This window comes from Aulonocara stuartgranti (genome assembly GCF_965226115.1).
Source record: "Aulonocara stuartgranti genome assembly, chromosome: 17".
NCBI lineage: Eukaryota > Metazoa > Chordata > Actinopteri > Cichliformes > Cichlidae > Aulonocara > Aulonocara stuartgranti.
Genome location: NC_138953.1, coordinates 4,458,874 through 4,484,097, shown reverse-complemented (window position 1 = coordinate 4,484,097; position 25,224 = coordinate 4,458,874). Strand labels below are relative to the sequence as shown.

General features: G+C 42.2%; 1 protein-coding gene across 1 annotated transcript in view; it reads left to right on the top strand.

Moving 5' to 3' along the window:
• camk1da (calcium/calmodulin-dependent protein kinase 1Da) overlaps nt 1-25,224 on the top strand; it is a 69,851-nt gene that overhangs the window by 37,248 nt on the left and 7,379 nt on the right. Inside the window, exons 3-5 of the mRNA XM_082511113.1 lie at nt 3,348-3,422; nt 18,561-18,699; nt 19,099-19,225. Coding sequence (XP_082367239.1) covers nt 3,348-3,422; nt 18,561-18,699; nt 19,099-19,225 — 341 coding nt within the window. The remainder of the gene's footprint in view (nt 1-3,347; nt 3,423-18,560; nt 18,700-19,098; nt 19,226-25,224) is intronic.

Below are 25,224 nucleotides of genomic sequence, written 5' to 3'. Positions count from 1 at the left end.
AGATTCTGTCTCAAGCAGTCTTGTGCAGGGCAGAGACACCAATTTAGCTTTGGAGGGAAATCTGCTGGATCAGGTTATGGCAAGTTTCAGAGATTTTGGTGGCAGCAGACGGTGGAAAGAACTGTAAATCTGACCCCAAGCGCTAACAAAAGCATCATCTTGTTTCGTCAAATACTTATCTTCAGTAGCACAACTTTTCTTGCAAGCACCTCAGCGCATGCTGAAACACTTCTGTGTTCTGGGTGAGCTTAGGCAAAATATGTCATTCACAGCAGCTTCTTTGAGTCCCACCTCTGATTTTTTCCAGAGAAAACCACATGCACCATTTTACCTGCCATCAGACAGCTCTTGTCAACAAGAAGTGAAGTCGTCACGTTCCACCAGACTTCTTAGTGTAGATCAACCGGTAAATGAACAGCTTTGCATATGCATCACAGACGACACACCAATCCATCTGTCATATTCGTGTCTCACATTTCAGTCTCCCCTAATTCATGAAAAAGACACTGAGCTACCTAAAGTCTTCCACTTGTGACAGCAGCTTATTGCTGCCATAGAGTTGGCACGCCACCCTTTTCCAGCTGAGAACTATGGTCTCGGACTTTAAGGTGCCAATTCTCATTCTCTCTGCTTCACACACTTTGGCGAGCAGCCACAGTACGAGCTGTATGTCTGATGAAGCGAACAGAATCACATCATCTACAAACAGCAAAGATGAGATCCTGAGACCACACTTGGCTATATCTAGAAATTCTGCCCATTGAAAGTTGTGAACATGAACAGAATCAATAACAAGCACCAGTAGAGTCCACCACCCACAGGGGAGGGGATCCATCAATATGAACCAAGCTCTCACTGGACCACATAGCCCATAGCAATGAGCCACGTACCCCATACTCCTGCTGAACAAGATCCTACGAGGGATGTAGTCAAATGCCTTCTCCAAGCCCGTGCTGATCTGGACAAAAAGCACAGATGCAATTATCTACTTAATTTTGTTTTAATCTTGTTTTTAAAAATATATTAATATATTTTAAAATATGTACAGATCTCACATCTGAAGGTGTCTTTTAACATCTGAATGAGCAATCTGGTCACCTGTCTCACTATCTTACTAACTCTGTTTTATAATCTGCTGTAAGATTCCTATATTTGCCTCTGATGCGCGCCGTGCTTTTTGCAGAAGAGAGATCAATTTCTTAGTGTCTATGTGCTAGGGGTAGGGCACAATGCTTTGAAACTCACACTGCAGCAAACACAAAGACACAAGCACGCAAACCTTGCTGTTTGTGACATTGCCAGAGAAAAATTAATTAATTAACGATCAAATGTTGAGTCTTTTGCACGTGTGGCAAACGTGGCTCTCACATCACCGTTGCGGGGATGTCGGCATGAAGGCATGAGGAAGCGTTAATGTCGAAGAGGCCTGTGTCTGAATGACACAATCCCGTTATTTACCCAGTCTATGTGCAGCAGTAACAGGAGATACATGCAGGAGAAATCCATGAATGAGAACAACTAACTGCCACACCAGGCATTTAATGCAAAAAGAGGGTTTTTCTGAATGCGCTCCGGATCTGCTCTGCCATTACACTCAGGCTTTTCCTGTCAGCCGTTCATTATCCTTGACAGGGCACACACACACACACGCTCACACACACATTACCCCTTTTCAACCAGTACTTGTATGAGCATGAGTATGAGTCACGTCTCAGCTCTGTGATTCATACCTGCTGCCGCTGCGATCATACGCTCTTTAATAGGTGTTAGATGTTTACCTGCACACCTGCTGTGTGCGCCTCTGTGTGTATATGCCTGAGTTAGGCCAGGGGGGATTACCTCTGTTTACTGTGCAAAAGATGATTAACCTGCAACCACGCACACAAAATTAGTCGTGTTTCCACTAGGCACGGCATATTAGGATAACAAACAGACAGCTACACACTGACAAACACACACAAACACGCACACACACACACGGAAGAAGGGAAACACCCCATCATGCTGCTGTAACCATGGAGAAATCAGCAGAGAAGCAAAAAAAATGAGCAGAAATTGTGATGGGAAAGTGTGAAGAGGTTTTGGTTGAAATAGATTGTTGGTTCGATTTCTGTGAAAAGTTTGTGCTGGCATCAGAGTAAAATAACTTTTTCTTGATTTTTGCAATTACAAAAGGATCTAAATTCAATGTACAATTGCTATTTATTTTTCTGGAGTTGTGTACACCACAGTCTTCACTGGTTGCTGCGAGTATGGATGAGGCAGAGAAAACATGGTAGCTGCCTTGGATTAGTTAGGATTGTGATAAACATGCACACTGTATAAAGTTAAATATAAATTGTTTAATGCCCTATAATTCAGTGTGATTCTTATTGGTTTAATACCTTTTCAGTAAATCTCTTCAGTAAGGTCCAACCAAACCCCCTTTGCCTTCAGCTGTATTTTTTTCTGTACCTTAGTTAGTTAGTTAGTGGCAAATCGCTACTCAAGGCACCTCAAGGCACTTTATTTTGTAAGGTAAAGACCTTAAAGTAATGCAAACAAAACCCCAACAATTTGACAACCTCCTGTGAGAAGGCACTTGGCAACAGTGGGAAGGAAAAACTCCCTTTTAACAGGAAAAAGCAGCCATCTGCTGTAGCCGGTTGTGGATGAGGGGAGGGAGACAGGGCAAGCAAAGAAATAAAGTAATTCCAGTTTTTAATACTTACAGCCAACTACATTTCAGAAGAAGACAAGAAAACACTTCGTGTTGAATGACTACAGGCCTTTGTTGGGATTGTAATATATAGAATTATGGCAGTACAAAAGGTAAAAGTGGGTCTAACCCTGTACTAGTAAGATGTAACTAATGGTTACCAGCATGTGTATGTTCATATTCTTTACAAAATACACAACATATATACACAATATATATTATTTATTATAGTATTTTGCAAGGATGTCCAAAATCATCTTAATATATGAAAAATAAGTTTCAACAAGTGTTTAACATGACTAAAAACTGAAATTTCTATAATCAGTACTGAGAAATCAGGAACTTTACTGTCATTTAACTTCCTGTCTATGACTTTATTACTTTGCGATAGTATAGATGGGCATGTGGGAGGCTCATTAAAACTCATTGTTTAATTCAATCAGTAGCTTCAGAGCAGCTAAGAAATGGATCGTGAGGTGACACTTTTTTGTTGGTTGAGACATAAAGTGTTAACAATGTACAACTCAGAATATTAAGGTGTACAAAAGACAGTTGGAGCATTAGTCTGGACTGTGGCTGTGGCAGAAACTTTAAAAAAACAGATTCAAAAAAACAAATCTTTACTGATTGCTTTGTCTTTGTTTTGCAGGATCAAGCATGAGAACATTGTGGCACTGGAAGACATCTACGAGAGCCCCGACCACCTCTACTTGATTATGCAGCTGTGAGTCAATGTTCTTTTTCTTCTTCTGTTGTCGTCATTGTGTTTAGGACATTGTGTTCGACAATGTGACTGATGGGAACAGAGACCCCCAAATCACCCACATCTCCCTGGAAGACCATTTCATTTAGTGACTGCAAGCTCTGCTCTGTCACATAATGGGACTCGTCAGCCTGTAAAAGCTGTTGTGTAATATATTTGTGGGTGTGTTTGTGGGGGCGGGGTTGGGGTTTGTTATTTAATATTGTATTAGTAGGGTAGAAATTAAAAAAAGAAGACATATTATTTCTTTAAGACAAAGCTGGTGCTACAAAAGTAATATCATATTATAGAGGGCATAAGCTGTCCTATTGTGAAATTTTAGCCTACAAATGAGTACATTTTAAATATTAGTTATAGTTTATATGTTAAATCTTTCTCGAGTGGGTCAGATTTTATTCTGGCAGACATTTTGGTTTTCTTATAGCGAGGGACAAGAATACAAATTCTTTGTTGTTCTGTTTTTGATTTTTATTAATAATAATTTAATGTTTCAGATGTCGGAGTGCGTATTTCTTATTTGCTTCTGACTTAAATTGTTGCTAATTTACAGAGTGTTTTCAAATTCTCACACTTTACCTCTCGTTCTTCTGTCCACCCACCCATCACATAGACACACAAAAAACACACAAAGCCCACCAGTCCTCCCACATGCACGCACACACAGACACACGTACTCAAAGCCCACCACACCGCTACGAGGCTTCTATTACATCATCTGATGTACATCTCTGCTTTGATGGTCAGCACTAGAGGAAAGGGTTCACCCACAGGTGTCCCACTAACCTCCTCTTCAAGGTTAGAGCTGCTTACATAAGGAGTTGGTCTGGAAGTTTGGCATTCGAGCTGGAAACAAATCAGTCAAGTTCAGGTGGAAGTCAGAGCCGTGGTTTACACAACAGTGGCGTGTTTATTGCCGATGCCAGTGGATTATCTGCTCCCCTACCGCATGTGTTTGGGTGGTTGTGTTTCTGTGCCAACTCGCGGCAATACAGGAAACGATTTTGAGGTCTTTAACTTATGAATAAGCTCATAAGTTAAAGCTAATATTTAACCTACCTATGACAGCTGGCAGATAATCCACTCACTTATTTGGTGGTAAGCCATTGTGTTTATGACATTTTGCACCCTGTTGGAATTCTTGGATAAAAAAGGCTCTCAAGGTGTTGATCCAGCCCGTTCTCACTCCCGAGGCGTAATATACTGACGATTTCTCAAGTCCCGAGGCGTTTCTAAGGAACGCAAAAGGTGACCTTCCACGCTCTTATGCTACGCGCTGGGTGATGGATGACATCCAGTAGAATGACGCTCCCACGGTAATACACGTTCCAGCCATGTATTCCAGCCCTAACCATAACCTTATCCCTAACCCTAACCTTATCCCCAGCCTTAACCAGTACTTTAATGACGTTAGATAGTGTTTTTCAAAGCGATTTAAGTAAAACGAACTTACATGTGTAGATTCATTCCAAATGGTTCTCATGTTTCCTCATTTTTCTGATCTTGTAATATAGGGACGTGTTGGGAACCCGGAAGCGCAATATACCGACAATTTGTCACCTAGTGTAAAATGTTATGCTTTGGGAGTGAGACCATGTTGGTTGATCACAGTTGTTAGAAGATGCAAATGTACCTCTATCAGCTTTCTCATAGTCAAAAAAGTATTTTTTTCAATTAAACTTTAAAGATTTGAGCATGAATGAGGTTATTTTGCCTGGACGATAAGCCTGGTTTTAAAAGAAAGAAACGTTAATATGTAGATTAAAGAAGAATTTGCATTCAATTCTGTCAAAGCCTCGTAGTATACTATAGATCCTATTACTGTGGACGACTGATAAATTGTCAGCAGTTTCACCAACTCTTTAATATGGGGCTAGGTGAACTTGGTGAGGTTACTGTGACATAGTTAAGTCAGACCTGATCTAGTAATGGAAGTTTGAACTGACATCAACGATATTTACAGTTTTTTCTGAATGCTTAAACCCTAACTGTGATTCCTGTAGCACAATCTCTAAAACTATTCAGACTTATAGCAAAACCACTCACTGAGTTTGCAAAACTAAAAGCACAAAAACTGCTTTGCACTCAGTTTGCAATTTTGTAACACACACTTTGCAAAACTGTAGGCACAATTCACTGCACAACACTCAATTACCAAATTTCCAACACACTCCTAGCAAAAGTATACACATGTATGGCTATCATTAACACTAATTTGCCAACTGTCTGGCACACTTTCACATGTGAAAACTTTTTTAGATAATTCGTTCACTTTGCAATCTGCCTAAGCACTATAATACAGGTAAGCTGTGTGTGCGGAGTACAATGGAGGGAGCAGAAAGAGTGAGAAGAAGAGGAGGCCGAGGAAGAGGACGTGGAGGTGAAGAAGTAGGATGAAGAGGACGACAAGGACAAGGAGGAGCAAGAGGAAGATGAGGAGGGGGGAGAGGAAAATGAGGAGGGGGGAGAGGAAGGGTAGGAAGAGTAAGAAATAGAATTGCTGATGACATCAGAGCTACAATAGTGGACCATGTAATCAACCGTGGAGTGACCCTGAGGGTAGCTGGCCAACGGGTCCAGCCTAACTCGAGCCGCTACACTGTAGCAAGTACCATAGGGACATCTTGAAATGAGAATCGGTTAGTACAGTCACTTCGCACAAAGATTTGTAGCACTGCCATATGCCAATGAGAAACACACCAATACCATTGATGTGAAAATACTGAAATTGTTACTTTACAGAATTGCTAGATGACCAGATGCTGGGGCAGAGGAAGCATGTTCACTGCAGACCAAGTAACCCATATAGTCATTATGGCGATTGCAAATAATCCTATACTTGGAAATAAACACTTGTGTTTGTTTTGATGTGTTTGAATAAACACCAGTACTTGAAGTTTGGATCCCTCTATGCTTATGGATCTATGACAGAAGTATGAGCTCAAACTGACATAGCCTACCTTGTGCACAGAGAAAGCAAAAGCCAGATGTGTTTTGTATTCATACCATCAGTGTGCAGTTGGCGCATTGTGTGCTTAGTAGATGATGGCTTGTGTGTACTGTTTGATACGGAAACACCACTTTTACGAAGGTGTGAAGAGTTAGTCTAGCTGTGTTCACTTTTGCAAGAGAACTACAATGTTTTGATTATTGGGTGACAGGTTTTCTTATTTGTGTGAAGAGTTTTGCAAAATTAGCCAATAGTTACAAAAAATGTGCTTAAGCAATCAGAAAAAACTGTAATGGTATTTATGTTCAGCAGCAGGCAGAGTTGTACATACAACCTTGGCATTTTCCATCCAGGTCAAAAGCATTTGTATGAGAATAATCCTGCACAGCAGCTATAGACGCTCATTATTAGCCATCACATCCACATACTTTACTGCATATAACTCACTGTGTCATAGCAACTTGGGATGCAATTATTAATGCTAAGGGAGTAGTATGATATTTATTTATTACCCTGTACTGCTCTTGTTACCCTTAAACAGACTAATTTTAATACAGGTTCATTTTAAGAGCTGTCCCTTTTTAAAATAGCCTCGACTTACTAAACTGCTTACAAGTGGAATAAGCTCCAAAAAGTATGAAACTACCAGCCCTTTTTAAAGTAAAACAGTTTTAGGTTTGCAGATCCTTATCTGTCAAGTTTGTCCCAAACCTTTTCTCCTTGAAAAAAGATCTCAATCTTAATGGCTTTTTGCAATCTTATTTAAAAAAAAAATGTTTTAAGAAATGCAATATTACATGTCTAAAAACAGATGTTAGAGACGTTGAAATGCAATATTGATATTATCATTACTAGCAAAACGCTTCCCTGGGGAACAAAATTCCTTTGTGGATACAAATTTTGGTGACTGCTACACACACACACACACACACACACACACACACACACACACACACACACACACACACACACACACACACACACACACACACAAACATATAGATTGTTAAATAGTTCCATGCAATCATTATAGTTAGATTAATATTACCAGTAGTAGTAATAATAATTGTGCCAGCTAAAGCATTAAATCGCCATAAAGTCAGCACTCACTTAGTAATATTATGAAGTGTTTCAAATTATCTAGATTAAGCTAGTCTACGAGCTAAAAATGTAGAAGCAGAAACTTTACTTGTAGTGTACTAAGCAAAGATTCCTATCAACATTGCTGTAAAATTTGTAAATTTGTTATCTACATTTGCTTAGTTACTTTTCCAAGGTTGTACCTAATCTCTAGGTCCTAGCTAGCTAAGATGCCAATGTGTTGATGGCAAGATAAATGGATGACTTTCCAGACATAACAAACACAGATTAACTACGTCTGGGCAGCGCTTTTTTTCTCCTCACTCCATTCTGATGACAAATTAAGAAACAGTTTCCTTAAGCTTTTACGTCACTTAAAATCCTTCTGTTGGCCAGACTCCAGTCAAAGGTCTTAACTGTGGTTAAGCTGTTAACCTACAATCTTAACATTTTGATTAAATCTCCTGTTGTCATGGATAAACCAGTTAACAGAGCTGACTGCTGTTTGGTAAAGAAGCAAGTTATTATCGCTGAGTGCTCTCACTTGATCTAGCAGTGACTGTGGTTAAAGTTAAGGTTAAGAATCAAAGGCAAGATTTTTTTTCTACTTTGACTAACATAGGTTTCAAAATTCAGTAGTTCATTACAGTTTTTACAGACGCTAGGACACATTTCTCAATACTTAGGTCACGTTTGCAAAACTCCTCACACAGTGAGCACAACAGAAGTCTATGTGGGCTAAACTGAGGACCAGTTATCATTGTTTTGGCACAAAATGCATTCAATGACTACATCTCTCAAATTTCATGAATTATCTTCTCACTCAGACACAACAACTGCCAAAAATCTTTGTACGTACAGGACATTTTGCATGTGCTTACATACTGTTTTCAAAACTGTTAAACTTATGGCCAAAACAATAACACAATGCAAAACTTGAAAAGACAGCAAAATTCAACAGCAATATTTTATTGAAACATATTTTAAAACTAAAAATGCAGTTTAACCAGCCACAGCTGATTCTCATTGTAGATGAACATCTACACAGGTGTTACTCCTTCAATTTTTCAACTCCTTCAATTCTGCCATGCCAGAAGATTCTTTCCTAGGTGTGTTGCCCTAGATGACATAAGATGTGATGTGGATGAGAACCTGTGGCCAAATGGAGGAGACCGAGTAGATTAGCATTACTATTGTATGTGTATCAGTGGATGGTGTGTATACAAATTCTTGTATTTTGGGATTACTTAGTGCAAAAAAATAAAAAATACATAAACAAATATTAACGAATTCTGCATGATGTCTGATTCATTCCAGTAACATATATTGAAATTATAAACAGAGATGTGTCCTTGTTTTACACAAGTAAACACTGTGTAATGCTACATGTTGTTAGTGTTTTTTAGGTCATTGTTTTGTGGGTGACAAAGTGTGTTTGTCGCCTGTCAACCTTTGCTAGTGTTCTGGAAGAATGAGTTTATTTGAGACCTGAATGAAGTGTTTTGGTAGTTGTAGTGCATTTTGAATGTGAAATGAACTGCTTTGCCAAGCTGACAGTCAGTTAGGAGGATTGTGTGAAGTGTTTTGCAAAAGTGACCTAAGTATTGAGAAATGTGTCCTAGCGTCTGTAAAAAACTGTAACCAAAAGACGTTGGCTGTACCTGCTGTTTTATTTCTTTGAGAAAAAGAACAGTAACAAGAAAGACCGGTCTCTGATATCTCCCTCTAACCCTCCATCCCCTTTTCCTCTCCTCTTTCACACCATCTGCCCTCTGCTTCTTTTTTTTTATTTCATTGCTTTCCTTCTCTTTATATCTTCCTCCTGCTCACTATTTTTCCAGGTACAATCTGCTTGAACACAGGTCAGCTTCAAACATGGTTAAATGCTTAACCCACTTTGAATATATAACAAATTGGGCATGTGGGTAACTTACATATTAATTTGCAAACAATATGCACATGTTTTATACTATTGCAAGGGGTAGCACAGTGGCATGGTGGTTCTCAGAGCTAAAATTGCCTGAGATAACCATAGTTTGGATAGAAACAAAATGTGCCCAAAGTGATTATTTGCACATGTGCTGAACTAATTATTTCAGTGTGTCAGTTGTAGTTATGATGCCCAGATGTATTATGAATTTGTCATAATATAAAAGGCAATGTGAAAGGATCAAAAGCTAGAGTAGCTCAGAATCCTTTTTGATCTAGCATCAGCATTGCATGCTGTCCTTCTCCAAGCAAAACACAGAACTGCAGCTTCATCTCTGCATCTATTTTAACCCTGTGCAGCTGTGTCCAACTGTTCTTGTAAATGGTGACTGAAAAGCTGCGTTTTCCCAGAGCACCAACTCAACAGTGCTTCTGCAAAGTGAAGCTTGGCAATAGCTGCATTTCTACTGATCATTACAGTACTAATTAACCTCATTTGTATTCAGTGGTGTGCTGGTTTTCTTATTCAGTAATCAGAAACCACATTTAAAAACAAGGATTTTTGCAGATTTCTCATGTAATTGCAGTATGGCAGATCAATGCAGTCTGACAGAATTTCCTTCATTCCTGTTCATCATAGCTTGTCTTACGTAACCTTGACCGCAGGGAGGCAATCAGACCATGCTGCTATGAAAATCGATGCAACCGAGTGCAATGTGGGCTTTATATTGATGCTGTTTGTGCTGTGAATTGCATATCAGTAAAAAATAAATAAATAAAAGAACTGGCTTTCAATGAATCCAAACAAAGTAGCACCTGGGATTCTTAACACAGTTTTCTATATTCCTTTGGAATAGTATCATCTTTTTCAGTTTCTTCTATTGAGCTTGTGGGAAGCTTGTGATCAGCTGGACTCAACAGAAGCAGACAACTTTTTTTGTCAGTATTCAAAATTTTAAGCCTTTGTTTGTTGTGGCTTGTCCACTGACAGTTGGGTTGTTGGCTGTATTTCACTTCTTCAGTTCATTTGTACAGTTTGGATGTGTTCAGATGAGACTGAAGCAACATTAGAACATGGCTCTTGGTCTTGTTACAAGATAATACACTGAGGACTGATTGGGGGGTGACAAACAGGAGAAATGAGGTAAAGACGAACGTAATTAACAGAAACCGAGAGCAATTAGGGAATCTGGAGTACTGAGAGGAAGCAAAACTAACACAGCAAACAACAGAAAACTAACCTCTAATGTAAAACAGAAACAGTAACCAAAAGTAACACTGACCTGAGTTTTTAAAAAACCTAACAAGAAGTCAGGGAACAATGAGGGAGCAATATTTATCACTAGAATAAAGAAAATGCAGGGACCTTAGAAACCTTGCAAAGGGACTTAAAATATGTGTCTAAGCCTCAAACTACCCAAAACTAAAAAGCAAAACTCCACAAACCTGAAAAACAGAAAAGCCTCAAATAGAGGACTATTTAAAAAACCCCAAAATAGTACAAAGGCTGTGATACCTGTGAGTCGAAAGCTGAGGCTTCAGACAACACTAAATCCTCAGGCTTTTTTCTACTCTAAGTAAGATGTCACTGACAGAGGATATCTTTAATATAGTCATCTCAGGTTCACAGCGACTGAGGGGCAGCTACTGAGAAGAAAGTTGGATTAAAGGGAGGGGAAAGGGAACTAAAATAACTTGTTTCAGACAGAGGATTAACTCAGGGGCTGCACCAAGTCCCGGTGTGAGATAAGTAAGGATTAGTTGACCTGTGAGTCATGCAAAGCTGCTCGATTAAAGAATAAAAATCTGGAGTTGGAAAAGAGCAGGATAGCTTTCCGTTCAGTGGGGGCTCTTCCAAAAGTCTTGAAACATTGCAATTAGTCCTGAGTTGACCACCATATTGATTTTTTTGTGGTCTTTTCTTCGGTTGTATTGTTGCGCAGAAAATGTGTTTCCAAAGTTAAATTACAAGTCAGCTATAATTAGCAATTTAAAAAGTTGATGTTAAAGACCCAACTTGATCCATTTATAGAAGCATTTGCCTGATTAGAGCTCTTCTATGTTCTACAGTATGACCCTTTAAAAGAGTGCCCTACATGATACTCTTCTCTCTCTACTTACACTTCTTATACGCTAGCTTCACCTAAAGACCTAATCAGATTAGTTATTTGGGTCTTTAAAACTGAATTAAATCCTTTAAAGACTTAAAGGATTTAATTCAGTTTTATTTACACAGCACCAAATCACAACAGTCACTTAAAGGTTCTTTACATTGTAAGGTAAAGATCCTACAATAATGCAGAAAAAAAACATATACCATTTATAACACCCAGCACGCCCCTGCGGGCGGTTTATCCTTCAAGCTCGGGTCCTCTACCAGAGGCCTGGGAGCTTGAGGGTCCTGCACAGTATCTTAGCTGTTCCCAGGACTGCGCTCTTCTGGACAGAGATCTCCGATGTTGTTCCCGGGATCTGCTGGAGCCACTCGCCTAGCTTGGGAGTCACCGCACCTAGTGCTCCGATTACCACGGGGACCACCGTTACCTTCACCCTCCACATCCTCTCGAGCTCTTCTCTGAGCCCTTGGTATTTCTCCAGCTTCTCGTGTTCCTTCTTCCTGATATTGCTGTCATTCGGAACCGCTACATCGATCACTACAGCCGCCTTCTTCTGTTTGTCTACCACCACTATGTCCGGTCGGTTAGCCACCACCATTTTGTCCGTCTGTATCTGGAAGTCCCACAGGATCTTAGCTCGGTCATTCTCCACCACCCTTGGGGGCATCTCCCATTTTGACCTCGGGACTTCCAGGTTATACTCGGCACAGATGTTCCTGTACACTATGCCGGCCACTTGGTTATGGCGTTCCATGTATGCCTTGCCTGCTAGCATCTTGCACCCTGCTGTTATGTGTTGGATTGTCTCTGGGGCATCTTTACACAGCCTGCACCTGGGGTCTTGCCTGGTGTGATAGACCCCAGCCTCTATGGATCTTGTGCTCAGAGCTTGTTCTTGTGCTGCCATGATTAGTGCCTCTGTGCTGTCTTTCAGTCCAGCTTTGTCCAGCCACTGGTAGGATTTCTGGATATCAGCCACCTCCTCTATCTGCCGGTGGTACATACCGTGCAGGGGCCTGTCCTTCCTTGATGGTTCCTCGTCTCCCTCCTCTTTCTTGGGTTTCTGCTGCCTGAGGTATTCACTGAGCACTCGGTCAGTTGGGGCCATCTTCCCAATGTATTCTTGGATGTTCATTGTCTCATCCTGGAATGTGGTGCTGACACTCACCAGTCCCCGGCCCCCTTCCTTCCGCTTAGCGTACAGCCTCAGGGTGCTGGACTTGGGGTGAAACCCTCCATGCATGGTAAGGAGCTTTCTTGTCTTTATGTCAGTGGCTTCTATCTCCTCCTTTGGCCAGCCTATTACCCCAGCAGGGTACCTGATCACGGGCAGGGCGTACGTGTTGATGGCCCGGATCTTGTTCTTACTATTCAGCTGACTCCTCAGGACTTGCCTGACCCTCTGCAGGTACTTGGTGGTTGCAGCTTATATATATATATATATATATATATATATATATATATATATATATATATATATATATATTCACGTGTGCATGTGCGTTCTCTGAACAAGAAACAGAAACATTTTCTCCTAAAGCCTGAATAAATGCCACAATAAGATCTTATTTTTGTGCTGTTGCTTAATAGCTGTCTCGCTGTGTTAATCAGGTTGTGTTTGCACAGATATGGAGTTTAATCTAATTAGGGTAATTGTTGTGTTTGCATGATATTTTAGACAATTAATCTCAGTTAAGTGTTCACGTGAAAAAACAAGCTTGAGATCAAAAAAAGCAGAGTGGAGGTGTAAATGCAGGAGTGGGGTTTTCCTCCCTACATTTCAGCTAATGAGGCAGCGGTCAGATCTCTGTCTCTCTGCTGTGACGAGCAGAAAACGAGGCTTGCCGTCGTCAGCGATGCACAGCCATCGTCCGGTGAGAGTAATAGCACTGCCTGCTTGTAAACACATCAGCTGACAGAGGAGAGATGAATGAGGCACAGTGACATGACAAGCGGGCTGACTGCTGCAACATTTACTTTTCAAAAATGTTCTTGCATCGTAAGCAAGGATGTCATGATTCCACCCTACAGCCCTGCACTACATTGCAGTGCGCCAGCCCAGTGTGGCAGAGGTGTGGCTAATGCACACCAATATGAGGCTGGGTTAAAAAAAATACATTATAGGTGACCTTGTTAAAGGTGGCTATAGTCATAGCCAGTCGTAGTCACTCCTTTTAAACACAGGGATCTCTCCATCATTACACCATAACAGCTTAGGTATCCTGTGGAGTTTTCCTCAGAAGAAACCTAATATCACCGAACAGGACGTGGCAGGCTGCCAAGAGAAGGCAATGAAGCTTCTTCCATGGAATTCAATTTTCTGCACATACTAAGGATCGTACAGTGTGTTAAATGAATTTATTTATCAAGACAGTCTTATATATTGACAGTCTTAATTTGCCCTAAAACCAGCTTTTCAGATGAAACTCACTGCTTGTTTTTTTAAAATAAAGGAATTCTATAATTTATTGTCCAGGCTATGCAAGAACATGTTAACAAAGTTAGAGCACAACTGTGACACATTGCAGACAAGGTGAGGTGAAAGCTATTTAACCTGTGTGATGCACTTGTCTGGCAAACCAGGCAGGCAAAGATAACAGTGGGGTTACATATCATTACTTGGAACTCTGAGCATCAGTCAGAACTTTAAGAATAAAATGAGAGCGAAAAACAGGATGCATTGATTTGCAGATGGGCCCGTGCATCAGCGTCCAGCATGCCTGCTCAATAATTCATTGAAACAAAACGAAGTGTGGGTTCTTTTGTTCTTTTTGTAGTCACAGCAGTGTTGCTGTGTGTAATTGTGGCTTGACATCATCAAACATCACACAGATGGATGCAGATAAATTAGATGGATGCCGTCTCTAGATGGATGTGAAGACACAAAATTAAGATAGAAAGTATGTCATTTTAGATTATTTGCTGTTAAGGATTACAGAGCTCCTAGGAACCACTCGTTCAATCTTGTTATGTCTCATAATATTTTGTTTGTAATAACAGGGAAATTTGATTAGAGGGGGTTGTATAATATCAAGTAGCTATATAATTGTGTGTCTTCCCCAAATAAAGGTAAAGTACTTTCAGCTGCTCCCTTATTTCCCAAGGGGTCATCACAGCAGATGGATCTGCATAATTTACCATAATTTACTCCAGATGCCCTTCCTGATACAATCTTCCCATTCGTCCAGGCTTGGGACTGGCACTAGGAGTACACCAGCTTGTGGACCCCTCATGCTGGGTGTTTTGTCTCATCCCGGTCTTTACTAGCTAATAAAATGGCCAGAATATCATCATTAGATATAAACCGGACTTAGTGAGCAGACTTAGGTAACTGTGTGCACATTTAAAAGGTGTTTTGGGTTGAATAAGATATGACACATACTGTAGGTCTATTAGAGATGAGAGAGAATGCTAATACTCATATATGGGTGGTGAGTACATAGCATAAGGTCATCTAAATTTTTTAAGATTGTCTTACCTTCTACAGAGATAAATAGGAGCTCAGCTGGGTTACCAAGGTGGGGCGGTACAGGTGAAGAGCGGGCAGGCAGGTTTTGAGCCGGTGAGTTCCTTCCTTTACAAGATTCACCGGCTCAATGCAATGGAGCGATGCTCGTGTCATCCACAGGCAAGAGTGACTTGAGCAGACAGATTTTCAAGGCAGATTCCAGGCACGAATAACTTTGAGACAAGGAATTAACCGTGGGAGTTTGTCACCGTAGCAGCGATGACTTTCTGGCGAAGAACGGTGCACTTTTTTGCCCAGATATATTCTTCGTTTGGGATGTAGTTTGGGAGGTAGAGCAGGTGATCTACTAATCAGAAGGTTGGTGGTTTGGAGGTTTCCCTGGCTGCTCCAGTCTATATTGAAAGCGCCTTGGGCAAGATACTGAATGTGAATGTAAATGTCAGATAGAAAGCTCTTAGGCATAGACAAATATAACGTAAGAACCAGTCTATTTACCATTGCTTCATACCTGAAACTGACCAGTTTGGTCAGAACTCCTGCACGCTGGGCTGATGTGGTCAGCCAAGTCCAACCAGCAACTTCACCTGAGAGTGAAGAGTTAACCACCTGAGAGAAAGTGAACCAAACCCAGCCCAACCTACCAAATTATGACAATTCCACATACATGCTTTGTACTCTTGATTAGAGAAGGCTGTCACCATACCATTGGCACCAGGATCATAGTGGACCACTGGAATGGCATCATCACATCCTCTGCTGCCCTTCTCCTCTTACTAGAGTTCTTATAAAGGCTCCAGCCAGAGATATCAGGTGCTGTCATGGTACAATTAATTTCTTTGGTCACAATGACACAAAAACCTTGTACCAAAACACTGTTCAAGAAAATTTCCAAGCTGGTTAGGCCCCTGCAGTTTCTTTCAGTTTCACAACACTGTGGCTTCCATATGGAGGAATCCAGACTGCTGACAGGATTAACATCTTGTCATATGTAGGTGAATGAGGACCCAAATGCATACTCACAGGCAGTCAGGATTAACATTAAGCTCATCTCTAATTTTTTAAAGCTCAAATAAAACAGGAAGTTAAAAACGCAAGCCAACAGCTAACAGAGACAGAGACTGAGGCACGAAACATGGGGAACATATTTCTCTCCTGTCCTGGGAGAGTACTCAGCAAATGCCATGCTGATTCACATTATGGAGTAGTACTCTATGATTCTGCTTTTAGCTGCTGATCACATTTCTTTACTGTGGAATTAAAGTCATTTAAAATCATTTGTAGCTATCATCAAAGACATAAATTCTTGCCTGAAATGAAAAAACAGGGTGATACTTTGAGCGTTTTTAGACTTGGCCATTATGTGTGTGTTTAACAAGTCTTCCCCTGCTGACAGTGACGGATGTCGGGGGCTGTGCCCTGGGTGGGGACACCTGCTTTAGTGGAGCCATGGTCACATGAGGCTGGGAGTATGATGCTTAAAGCTCATAATCAAACAGATTGTCTCTTTTTGTTGTTGTTGATTTTTTAGGTGAAATAGTGTAGGCTAAACCCATATCCAGCACAGCGTGGAGCATTGTTGACATCGGGATCTTTGATCTCCCGCATTTTGCAATGATATATCAATTGAGAAATGATGAATGCGGGTAATTTGGCAGACATTATTCTGGTGTTTGTGTGTCTTAGGATCTGTGTTGTGTCTACGATGTTGCATGTGTTTGTGTTTTGATTTTGGTCTGTTTGTGCTCGCCTTTCGCTGCATTTCTGCATTTCCTTTTCACTGTGTGTATATGCATGTGTGCGCATGTGTGTATTGTGTATGTGTGTATATGGTCCTGCCCTTGTATCTGTACGTGTGTGACTGTGCACTTGTGTTGTGTTCTTGTGTGGGAGCTCCTGTCTGATTGCCATGGTCTTCTTACGCAAACACTTATGCAACAATGCAGCCTGGTGGCTGATCTCCGTTGTATCGTGTGTGTGTGTGTGTGTGTGTGTGTGTGTGTGTGTGTGTGTGTGTGTGTGTGTGTGTGTGTGTGTGTGTGTGTGTATTCAGCCCTTTTTTGTCATGCCCAGGCATTGCGCTCTCTAAAACCGAACAAGTCGCTGTCCTCTTTGAGGAGAGAAAAATTGGTTTAGTGGTTCTTTTAGATTTTTTTTTTTTATGTCGTCAGTGTGAACTGTATGCTCGAATCTGATCTGTGTGTGTGGACATGTTTGCCCTTGTGAATCCACATGTGTCCTTTCTGTCATATGTACACATTCCTGGCCATGGGTGTTTCTATATATGAAGGGTATATTTATTTTTGTCATTTTTATTCGTGTGTAAATCAAAGCATACTGTATAAGGTGTTCTACTTCTATCAAGTTTTTGTGCTCATTCTTTATATTAATACTATTAATGTATTCTATTACTGCTAATGTTGCTGGGGCAATTAAGATGGTCCTCTCCAGTAGGGGGAGCTATGTGTCTGTTAACTAAGTGGAGGGCTGTTCTCACCTGCATAAACTGCATGTTGTGTATACCTGGACAAGTTGTTTCATGTGCTCTTGAGTCATAAAAGTTAACACTAACTGTTGAAAGAATTTGCCCGGGGTGGAGAAATTTGCCTTTTACTTCCTAAATGTTTTTCTTGGGTCACAAATGAGTTTTTTTCTCCGACTGCTGACAGTGTGAGCTGCATTGCAAATATTTCAGAACCTTTAGATCACTTTGATGGGAGACGGGTTTTTTTCCTCACTGAATACTTACACGCTGTCTTCTGTCCTTCTCTTATAATCTTTTCTCAAAATTGAGCTGCCCTGTATTCATGGAATCTGATGTGCCGCTCACATTTTGGGACAAGAAAAACAAATGGAAGTGGAATTATCCTTTCTGTAAGATTGAGGCTCATCTTTAATCATCTACTACTGCAGTAATATCGCACGTCACAAACGCACAAATTCACACACATCGGTCCTTTTTGTCTCCTCTTGCTCTTACGTCTTTCCCCCCACTGCTCCACTGTGACATTTTAACTTAAGCTTTTTCTTTGGCTTCTGCTGCAGTGAAAGGAAAAGAAAGTAGGATAAAGATTAAAGAATATTCTTGAAATATTATAAAACTCTGAGAGCTGCAGTGCAATCGTGGAGAAGTTAGAAAATATTTAAGTCAGTGGTGAATGTGTATGAAGGAAGAAATGAAAGGATTCACTGTATTTAAAGGATGCTTTGCCAACTTTTAGCACATCTTCAAAAGAAATGTGTATATATTACAATTATGAAGCTGCAGGGAATATCAGTGTGTGTGTGTGTGTGTGTGTGTGTGTGTGTGTGTGTGTGTGTGTGTGTGTGTGTGTGTGTGTGTGTGTGTGTGTGTGTGTGTGTGTTTGGTTGTCCGTGTGTGAGCTGGCACATGGCTCACCATTTCCACAAACTCTTGGCTGGGAAGCTGTACTGCTCATAAATTACCAAAAATATCAACCCAGCAAATCCCCCCAGCCTGCTACCAGATACTGCTGTGTGTGTGTTTGTGTGTGTAAGGTCTTCTTCTTCCCACATGCACCCTTTGTCCCGTCCTGCAGGGTGTCTGGCGGCGAGCTGTTCGACCGAATCGTGGAAAAAGGATTCTACACGGAGAAAGACGCAAGCACGCTGATCCGGCAAGTCCTGGACGCCGTTAACTACCTGCACAGGATGGGAATCGTGCACCGAGACCTGAAGGTAAAACACTCAAACACACACACACATTCCCTGCTTCTTCACTGAAGTCTTACCCCACATACACACAAACACTCACTCTCCCATTCCACACTTTAAATCCACACAAGTGCTTCATTCTCACTTGACAGCCCTTGATTTACTGCTGCAATAAGGGCAGCAGCTCGACACATGCAGTGCATTGTGGGTGAGTGTAGTGTGTGTCAGCTGTTTGAAGGAATGGATTGGTCAGAGTGACCTCCATTAACCAAGACTGTGTAAAATGAGCAATAAGGTTGTCTGTCTATTAACTGCCTGAGACATTAAACAAAGTGACAGTGTTTGTAATCCAAAATTCATTCTTTCTTTCTTTCTTTCTTTCTTTCTTTCTTTCTTTCTTTCTTTCTTTCTTTCTTTCTTCAGCCAGAGAACCTGTTGTATTTTAATCCTCAAGACGAGTCCAAGATTATGATCAGTGACTTTGGTCTTTCAAAGATGGAGGGCAGCGGTGACGTCATGTCAACTGCCTGTGGCACGCCAGGATATGTGGGTAAGCCGGTCGCACCGTCACCGCCTGTCCTCAACGTTCTTATTTCTTTCCTCTTAAAATCACAGTTTATCCCCTCTGATAAGATGGCGCCGGTGAGGTCGGCTGCCGTCACGACTGCTCCGACCACTTTTTCTTTGTCTTTGTTTTTTAAGTTAGTTTTCAGCGTTTCTAAATCGGCAAAATCATCACCATTGGGTACATTAGGTATGACAGTGACACTCTTGTTTCTATTGGTATACAATGTACTCACAATTCGAAGTTTTTAACTCCGGATCCGAGCTGGCCGAGTGAGATCTCGAGGGAGAACAAAGGGAAGCGGCGGCGGCCTAGAGGGAAGCGAGTCGGCGTCAGGAACAGGCTGAGAGCTCGTGCACACTGCACACCTCTGCCTAGCATCCTGCTCGCCAACGTCCAGTCACTGGAGAACAAGCTTGACGAACTCAGGGCCAGGATAAAGTTCCAGAGAGACATTCGGGACTGCAATCTCCTCTGCTTCACCCAGACATGGCTGAACCCAGCGGTGCCGGACCACGCCATCCAGCCGGCCGAGTTCTTCTCGGTTCACCGCATGGACAGGACACGGGACTCGGGGAAGTCAAGGGGAGGCGGCGTGTGTTTAATGGTGAACAACAACTGGTGCAACAGTGCGAACGTTGTTCCTCTCACACGCTCCTGCACACCAAATCTGGAACTACTGTCCATCATGTGTCGTCCTTTTTATCTACCTCGGGAATTTACATCGGTCATTGTAAGTGCCGTTTATATTCCACCACAAGCGGACACGGTCACCGCCTTATGCGAGCTGCATGAGGCACTCACACAGCATCAGACACAACACCGGGACGCTGCGCTTATTGTGACGGGGGACTTTAATAGCGCCAACCTCAAACGCGCAGCGCCGAACTTTTATCAACACATCACCTGCCCCACCAGGGGTGAAAGGACACTGGACCACTGCTACACTACGGTCAAGGACGGCTACAAGGCACAATCCCGCCCCCCCGTTTGGCAAATCTGATCACGCCGCCATCTTCCTCATGCCAAAATACAAACAAAGGCTGAAACAGGAAGTTCCGGTTCAGAGGAAGGTCGCGCGCTGGATGGATCAATCGGTGGCCGCGTTACAGGACGCACTCGATGACGCAGACTGGGGCATGTTCAGAAACAGCTCCGACGATGACGTCAACGTGTTTACGGAAGCGGTTGTGGGATTCATCGGGAAACTAGCGGATGATACCGTGGAGACAAAGACTATCACAACGTTTCCCAACCAGAAGCCGTGGGTGGATAAAACCATCCGCGACGCTCTGAGATCCCGCACCGCTGCCTACAACACGGGACTCATGACGGGGGACATGGACCCGTACAAAGCCGCGTCATATAACGTGCGGAGGGTGGTGAAAGAGGCGAAGCAGCGCTACGGGAGGAAACTAGAGTCACAACTCCAACAGAGTGACTCTAGGAGCCTGTGGCGGGGACTAAGGACAATAATGGACTATAAAGCACCAACAACCGGTATGACGAACGCGGCCGTGACTCTGGCAGACGAGCTGAACACTTTCTATGCTCGCTTCGAGGCTGCAGCTAAGGTCTCCAACAATGCTAGTGTTAGCGGCGCTAACGGCTGCAGACAGGAAGATACTGCCAGCACCGGAAACGTGCTCGTCATCTCCGAGCATGAAGTAAGGAGAGCCTTCAAGAGAGTGAACACCAGGAAAGCAGCAGGACCAGACGGCATCCCAGGTCGTATCCTAAGAGACTGCGCATACCAGCTAGCTCCTGTGTTCACTGAGATATTCAACATCTCTTTATCTCAGTCGGTGATCCCCACATGCTTCAAAGAGTCCATCATTGTTCCTGTCCCGAAGAAACCCCACCCTGCTTCTCTCAATGACTATCGCCCTGTAGCCCTCACCTCAGTAGTGATGAAGTGCTTTGAACGCCTGGTCAGAGACTTCATCATTTCTTCACTACCAGACACACTGGACCCACTACAGTTCGCTTACCGTCCAAATCGTTCCACAGACGATGCCATCTCTCATCTCCTCCACACATCACTCACTCACTTGGACACTAGAAGGGGGAATTATGTTAAAATGCTCTTCATAGACTACAGCTCTGCATTTAACACCATAATTCCCTCCACACTCACCACCAAGCTGGAGCATCTGGGACTCAGCTCATCTATGTGTCAGTGGATCTCCAACTTCCTAACTGGCAGACCACAGGCAGTAAGGATGGGCGGACATGTCTCAGCCTCCACCACTCTCAGCACTGGAGCCCCCCAGGGGTGTGTTCTGAGCCCCCTGCTGTACTCTTTGTACACATATGACTGTGTGGCCACTACCAGCTCCACCACCATCATCAAGTTTGCTGACGACACCGTCGTGGTGGGCCTGATCTCTGATAACAACGAGACGGCCTACCTGAAGGAGATTAGGAATCTGGAGAACTGGTGCCAGAGGAACAACCTCCTTCTAAACGTCAGTAAGACAAAGGAGCTGATAGTGGACTTCAGCACTAAGCAGGAGAGGAACTACCAGACCCCCGTCATCAACGAGTGCCCAGTGGAGAGAGTGGACAGCTTCAAATACCTCGGAGTTCACATCACGCAGGACCTGTCATGGTCCTGTCACATCAACACCGTGGTGAAAAAGGCCCGACAGCGTCTCTACCACCTCAGACGCTTGAGAGACTTCCAACTGCCCTCCAAGGTGCTCAGGAACTTTTACTCGTGCACCATAGAGAGCATCCTGACGGGAAACATCTTAACCTGGTTCGGGAACAGCACCATGCAGGACAGACGAGCTCTACAGAGGGTTGTGCGGTCAGCTGAGCGCACCATCCGCTCCGAGCTCCCTGACCTGCACTCAATCTACAGCAGGCGGTGCTGGACCAAGGCCAGGAAGATCGTGAAGGACCTCAGCCATCCCAACAACAGACTGTTCTCTCTGTTGAGGTCAGGAAAGCGATTCCGCTCCCTGAAGACCAACACAGAGAGACTGAGGAGGAGCTTCTTCCCGCAGGCGATACGGTCTCTCAATCACAATCACACCACCACACAGTACTGACCCACACATATGGTTCTTACACACACACTGGACTTTCTGGACTTTGTTTTTGCACAACACTGGTCACTATATTCTTCATTTCCGGTTAATACTTGTACAGCTGCTGTTATTGTGTATATATTTATTTATATTTAGATTTCTTCATACATTCTTATATAGTTCTATATTGTGTATTGTGTATTTTGTTGTACAGCTATTTTATTTTCAACTTTAATTTATATATTTTATCTTATTCTTCCCAGTTAAATTTACCCTTCATTCTAATTTGTGTTGTACAGTTATTTCATTTTTAACCTTAATTTATATTTTATTCCTTCCTAGTTAAATTTACCCTTTTTAATTTTTCATATTTATTTCCTATCTTATTCATAGCCTTTTCCTTTTTTGTTTTCTTTAGGTCACGAGCAGTTGTCCAAGCATTTCACTACATATCGTACTGTGTATGACTGTGTACGTGACAAATAAAATTTGAATTTGAATTTGAATTTGAATTTTGTTAGTGCTGTTACTGTTTTTGGTCGTTAAAAGACATACAAGAAAATAACCAGTGTTAGCTAACAGTAGCCAGAACCAAACAAAGAGATCTTTATTTGTTTTTGGAGATAAAAAAATCTATTGTGGTTTCGTCTGACAACTGTGAGCTAACACTAGCTTACCTGTTTACACAGATAAATTGCAACTTGTCCAAAGTCGCAAAATGCTGTAACGAGAGATGAAGGTCCAGTTCATCCAGACCTTCAAATCACTTCTGGCATTACACACTAATGACTGCACACAAAAAAGGAGAAAAACACAGTTTTTCAAGAACCCCCCCCAAAACTATCCGTACCCCATGATTCAGTGGCTTGTGGAAGCATCTTTAGCAGCAATAACTTGAAGTAATTGTCTTTTGTGTGACTTTTATCTGTCTCTCACATAATTGTGGAGGAATTTATGTCCCATTTTCTTTATAAAGTTGCGTCATTTCAGTGAAGTTTATAGGCATTCATTTATGCGTGGCTCTATTAAGGTCCCATCACAGCATTTCAATCAGGTTGAGGTCTGGACTTTGAGCCACTGCTACACCTTGATTCTGTCCTTTTTCAGCCATTCTGTTGCAGATTTGCTGCTGTGCTTGGGATCATCGTCCTGTTTCATGACTTCATTTTTCTTGGACAGATGGCCTCACATTTGACTCATGAATCCTTTGATAAACAGAGTAGTTTATGGTCGACACAATAGCTGTCAAGGTCCTGTGGCTGCCAAACAAGCCCAAATCATTACTCATCCACCACCCTGCTTGAGAGTTGGTATGACGCGTTCGTGCCATATTTGGTTTTCTCTCAACCTGGCATGTTCAAAGATCCTCACTTTGGTGTGGACATTGTTCCACAGTCTGGTTTGTTCAAATGGAACCTTACGTACCGAACATGTGCTGCCATTTTTCGAGAGAAGAGGCTGTTTGCTGACAAGTCATTCTTGTTCATTCGTTTTCTAAATGCCCTGTTAGGCCTGTAGAGTCTAAGATGTAGCTCTTTGGGTTCGTTCGACCCTCTCCGAGCATTACAAAGTTTGACCTAGTTCGACTAGTTGGACTTAGCTGTTTCTGTAATGATTCCTGTGAGCCAACAAACACGTGATGAATTAAATGAGCACATGTTGTTCCCATCTGACGCCGTTTACACTTCCTGCATCATCTCTTTTCTTCCCATGTCATCTGGAGCGATGCGTGTTTGTGCTCTTCACACACCCCAGTCATGCTTATCACTCTGAGACAGACAGTCATGCTCTGTATCATATTATATCTCATTTTTGTGTGAATCTCTGTGTGCAGTGTGCTTAATCTGCTTGTGTGTGAGCATTTCTTTGATTGCATTCTACAGGAGACAGAGGTTCGGTGACACACATTTGCATGTTGCAAAAGTCGTATAAGTCGCACAAACAGATCATTTCCCACTATTCACACAGAAAGGTACATAAATGTTGAATCGTTTTTGTTGCAGGGCAGCTTTACTAAATCCAGCTGTGTGTCTGTTTAGGTTCTCAATCGTCCGTGTCATGGTGGACTAAAGTGCTTGAGTCGAAGCCACTCGCAGAACTGGAGTGGCCTTTTAGATGAGTTGGGAAATATCTTCAAGAACCTGAAAGAACTCCAGCTGTCTTTGGCTCAAGCGCTTCAAAGCACCCAGCTGTTCTTCAGGGTTTTTTTTGGTGTACTATCTTTAAAGAGTCAGTTCACATTCTCACCCAGTCAGCAAAAAATTTGCATCGTTTTACTTTGAAAGGTCAGAACTTTGCATCAATTCCTCTCATCCGTGAGAGGAACTCCTGCAGTTTTTCCACTCAAGGTGCTTTGTGTGAAAATACAATCAAAGAAGGTGACAATTTACAACTGCGTTTGAATGAAAGACTCAGTTTTCATTGTTATTTTTTCATTTTCTCATTATGATAACTTTCAACTGTTAAATTTGCTTCTTCCAGCAAAAAGAAAAGTCACGCTTGGAAATAGGACATAGCCAAAGACCCACTACGGGGTTAGTTCAGTGATTGACTATTAAGAAATTACACATTATGATTGTACCCTGATACCGACTCTGGACTTAGTGAGCTGCAGACACGGTGATCTCAGTGGGTAAAAATGCTCGAGTTCTGCATCCAGAAAACCCAGAACAGACACACACACAATGAGTCAGATTAGACTAATAAGCAAATGTAAGCACTCAGATTCAGCACAAGTGTGCAAAGTTTATATTTTGACTCAGATATGACTGGTGTTCCTTCTGTGTGTATGTGTGTGAGCATGCCAAATCTATTTCGAGAGCCTTGTGTGTGTATATGTGAGGTGATATTACGGCGACCTCGCTGTCATCAGTAATTTGCTCTGTCCAGGGCCTTCGGTAATGAGCTGCAGAGAAAGGTCGGGCCTGGAAAGCCTCCCTTACCGACACC